This window comes from Apodemus sylvaticus, chromosome 10 (assembly GCF_947179515.1).
Source record: "Apodemus sylvaticus chromosome 10, mApoSyl1.1, whole genome shotgun sequence".
NCBI classification, from domain to species: Eukaryota; Metazoa; Chordata; class Mammalia; order Rodentia; family Muridae; genus Apodemus; species Apodemus sylvaticus.
In genome coordinates, this window is record NC_067481.1 from 65754853 (window position 1) to 65759998 (window position 5146).

Sequence of the window (5146 nt, forward strand, 5' to 3'; positions counted from 1 at the left end):
TGCCTTTGCTTTATATAACAGCTTGGAACAATACTAATGACCTCATAGCTCATGTGGTCCTTTTACATATTGTTTGTATTTCAACGTGAAATTCTATCACAGATGCATTATTTTCTTTTATCTCTTCCATAAAATGCTATACTCAAAATTTCTATAATACTCTCTTGACAACACTTTTAAAGTCCTTTGTACTGACTTTTCCTTCTAAACTTTTATGAGTTTATTACAATTTGAGATTTGGAATCTTGAAGCTGAGGTCAGTTATTAACAGAACCATCTGCTTCCACAGTCTGTCTATATGAAATCCAGACTGTATTGTCTAGTTAATGTAATACATAAATTGTTCTTACAATAATCATACCAAACTGTGTCCTGCTGGTAACTGGGTGTGTATTAAGAATGTGAAGTATTTTAGGCTACTACAAAATGGAAAAAAAGGTGTGATGAAATTCTTCTGCTTTAATAATTATAACTCATACAGTTGGCCTGTTTTGTGTTTGTGAGGTCTCTTTCCTCACTTTTCAATTCTCAAAACACTAAAAATATTTTGGTCCCATGGTAATATGATCATTATCTTTGTGTTTCTGGAATGATGACTGCTCATGGTTAGATAGTCAAGGTCAAATATGTGCCAAGAAATAAAACTATTTCAGGCCATTTCACCTGGCATCTGTAACCAAATGTTACCAATGTAACCAAATGCAAATATGGGGAAGTCCAGCTTGTTGTCAGTACACAACAAAAATTTTAGTTCTACAGATTACACTTAAAAATTTTTGCATGGTAACTCAAAAATAAAAAGCACTAAGCCACGTTCAACCAACTGATTTTATTTTACATTTCATGCATACGGACATTTGGTGGTATGTATGTCTGTGCAACACTTGTGTATCTAGTACCTATGGAAGCCAGAATAAAGTATTAAATTCTACTGAGGGGAATACAATTTTTGAAAACAAAGCAGATAAACAAAGTAATTTGTCATTTGCATTTTAATTTTGCTGCCCTGAAAAATCTTGTTTCCATTTCCATATTGTAATTTGCAAAGATCTTGAGACAAAAGAACTTGCAGACTTGAAACACGAGAAATAACCAGGAGAAGAGATAAGATACCCTGATTTAACGCATGCACACTACATGTTCCCACTGAAAATTTAAGTCTTAGATTTTTTAAAGATTTATTTATTCATTATATGAAAGTACACTGTAGCTGTCTTCAGGCACTTCAGAAGAGAGCATCAGATCTCGTTGCAGATGGATCTCAGCCACCATGTGGTTGCTGGGATTTGAACTCAGTACCTTCAGAAGAGCAGTCAGTGCTGAGCCATCTCACCAGCCCCCAAAGTCTTACATGTTAATGTGTAACTATTTCCTTTTGTGAAAATAGAATTAATATAAATAACCAAAAGGACTGTTTATAATAGATGAAAGTATAAAACACACCAGAGTAGAGAGTGTCCTAGAGCAAGTCCAGAATTCAATCTCATGTAATAATTGTCATTTCCTTCTCAGGGACAGTCCTCACCAGGCCATGACTTTTCCAGATTGGTTCTGCACTGATGGTTCAGTCTAAGACATGGAGACAGGAAACCACAGCTGTGGGACAGACTTCACCTTGGTTGGCCTTTTCCAGTACGGAAAAATGGACACCTTCCTCTTCACAGTCATTGCCATCCTCTTTGCAGTGGCTCTCATAGGCAACATCACACTGGTCCACCTCATCAGACTGGACAAAAGACTCCACACTCCCATGTACTTCCTCCTCAGCCAGCTCTCCATCATTGACATGATGTACATCTCCACCACTGTGCCCAAGATGGCAGCCAACTTCCTGTCAGATACCAGGGCCATTTCCTTTGTGGGCTGTGCCATCCAAGCCTTTGTGTTTCTGATCCTGAGTGCATCTGAAGCCCTCCTGCTGGTCTTCATGTCCTATGACAGGTACATAGCCATCTGCCGGCCCTTGCACTACCCTGTGCTCATGAGCAGGAAGATCTGCTGTTCCGTGGTCACTGGTGTCTGGAGCAGTTGCTCTATCACTGCATTAATGCACATACTGTATGTATTTCAACTTCCCTTCTGTGGGTCTAGGGTGGTTAACCACTTTTTCTGTGAGATTCCATCTCTCCTGCCACTGGTGTGTGAAGACACATCCCAATATGAGCTTACAGTCTTCATGAGTGGCTATGTATTTCTGCTGCTGCCCTTCCTGGCCATCCTAGCTTCCTATGCTCGGGTGTTGGTTGTTGTATTCCAGATGGGTTCAGGGCAGGGACAGAGCAGAGCTGTGTCCACCTGCTCCTCACACCTGACTGTGGCCAGCCTGTTCTATGTTACTGCCCTCTCCACCTACATCCAGCCACACTCCCTGCATTCTCCTGGAAGGGACAAAGTGGTGGCTGTGCTCTATTCAATTGTTACCCCTGTTCTGAACCCATTCATTTACAGCCTGAGGAACAAGGAGGTCATGGGGGCCCTGAGGAGACAAATGGGGTGAGGGAGGTTTGCACAGGACTTTGGCTCACCCTGTGGACTGAGCTGAAGGCTGGTCTTGGACACTGTCTGGGACAATTTCAGGACTGATATCCGGTGGAAGCTCACCAGCTTGTCTCACTGATTGAAGAAGAGCACGAACCTTTGCCCACACAGTGTCACTCTGAGTTGATGGTTCGATCTAAATGTTGGTTCCTTGGGAGATGGAAGGGCATTGCCCCTGTCTCTGGCATCTCTTGCTGCCCATAAAGCTGAGTTGGTTTCCACAGAACTTTCTTACCATCTGCCCTTGTGCAAGAAACTGTGACTTCTCAGACTTTGGGAGAAGGTACAGTTGCCTGCTATGCACTTGTCTTGTGCTCTGGAAGCTCTTTCTGCAGTGTGGGAGTACAGCTGTACATGTGCATAAATTTTGCAGAAATCTGGAATATTTTATTTGTTTTCCTTTGCAGATACAACTGTTATAGAATAGTGTGTGTGTGTGTGTGTGTGTGTGTGTGTGCGCGTGTGTGTTTTAGAATGTGACATATTTTAAGGACAACTCTGAAAGACATAGGGAGGGAGCCAAGTTAATGCTTCCCTTGATGCTTGTGTGACTGTTACCCTGTGAAAAAGATTACCAAGCTCTGTAAGCTGTTCGATGAAGTCTTGCTGACTCCCTTTATCAATACTGTTTCCCCAGACTCACTGATGACTTTGTAACAAACATCATCAATAGATCTGTCTGATAGTATGCCCTCTGTCTCTTTCTATGAATATCTTTATGTTGATCTCCCATGTTTATATTTATGTTTATAACTCATGCTAACTTATGATAAGGAAAATTAGAGCAACAGCCCCAGAATGGTTCTGCTTTAGAAATCTGTAGACAATGTCTGTATTTTGTCCATGACTAATACACAATTATTGCTGAAAGGAATAATGTTATTTCAAGAAACTTTCTGAATATCTTTTTAAGAACAATATTATATGTGTGTGTGTGCAGGTGTGTGTATATGTATGTATGTATGTATGTATGTATGTATGTATGTATGTATGAATATAGTATTCCTATGTAGTCCTGACTCTCCTGGAGCTCCATTTGTGGACCAGAATGGCCAAAAATTCACTGAGACTCTCTTGCCTCTGCCTCCCAAGTGCTGGGATTAAAGTTGTGTGCCAGCATGCACAGACTTTAAAAAAAAACAATCACAATCACTGGGTTTTGTTTTTGTTGTAATTTGAAGTCACAGATGCTTTAAGCTACCATGTGGATGCTGGGAATCAAACTCGGGTCTTCTGGAAGAGCAGTCAGTCCTTTTAACTATTGAGTTATCTCTCTAGGTCCCCTGAATGCTCAACATAGTCCAGTCACTGTTATGTAGTCCAAGATCCAATGAATGAAACGTTCTATGCCCATAAGTACCTGTGTAAGTAACGTGACTGTTGTGGGGCTAGAGCGGTGGCATCTTTAGAAAAACTGGCTGCTGTTATACTAAAAGGCTTGAGTTCAATTGCCAGTACATATGTGAGGTATCTTAACTGTCTGTCACTCCAACTCCAGGGTATCTTTGGCCTCTCCTCCAGGAGCACATATGTGCATATATCCATGTCCACTTTCACTCTTGTACATAATTAAAATAATATCCACTTATCAGTAAGTGCATACTATGAGTGTTCTTTTAAGACTGGGTTACCTCACTTAGTACGATGTTCTCCAGCTCCATCCATTTAATGCATCTAAGAATTTCATGAATTCATTGTTTCTAATGGCTGAATAGTACTTCATTGTGTATATATACCACATTTTTTTTTTATCCATTCCTCTGTTGAGGGACATTTGGGTTCTTTCCAGCTTCTGGCTATTATAAATAGGACTGCTATAAACATAGTGGAGCATGTATCCTTATTACATGCTGGGGAATCCTCTGGGTATATGCCCAGGAGTGGTATAGCAGGGTTCTCAGGAAGTGTCGTGCCCAGTTTTCTGAAGAACCGCCAGACTGATTTCCAGAGTGGCTGTACCAGTTTGCAATCCCAACCAAGGCAACTCTTGTAAGGACAACATTTCATTTGGGGCTGGCTTACAAATTCAGAGGTTCAGTCCATTATCATCAAGGAATAAACATGCTAACATCCAGGCAAACATGGGGTTGGAAGAGCTGAGAGTTCTCAATTTTCATCAAAAGGTCACTGGGAGAAGATTGACTTCTAGGCATCTAGGACAAGTCTTAAAGCCCATGCCCATAATACATTCTTCCTCCAACAAGGCAACACCTCCTAATAGTGCTGCCCATTTGGTCAAACACATTCAAACCACCACATTCTACACCCTGGCCCCCATAGGCTTGGTCAAACACATGAGTCTATGGAGGCCAAACCTAAGCTTAGCTTAATGCAAAATACACTTAATCCAACTTTAAAGATCCCCATCATGTATAGCAGTCTCAAAAATATTAAAAGTCCAAAGTTCAAAGTCTCTTCTGAGATTCATGCAGTCTCTTGCCTGTAATCCCCTGTCAAGCCAAAAATTCTGAACCAAAGCAAGACAGAAAACCAGATGGGCAAATTTCAAACTCCACTTCTCCATGTCTGATGTCCAAGTACTCTTCATATCTCCCTTTCCTTTTATCCTTGGTGACTTCTGTTAACAGGTCTGGCATTCAGCAGCAAC

The 5146-nt window shown here is 41.0% G+C and overlaps 1 protein-coding gene across 1 annotated transcript; it reads left to right on the plus strand.

Annotated features, from left to right (window-relative positions):
• The first annotated feature begins 1576 nt into the window (after positions 1–1576).
• Positions 1577–2497, plus strand: LOC127694867 (olfactory receptor 2AK2-like). Its single transcript, XM_052196599.1, has one exon. The coding sequence runs from the start codon at positions 1577–1579 to the stop codon at positions 2495–2497; it is 921 nt and encodes a 306-aa protein (XP_052052559.1).
• The last annotated feature ends 2649 nt before the right edge of the window (positions 2498–5146 follow it).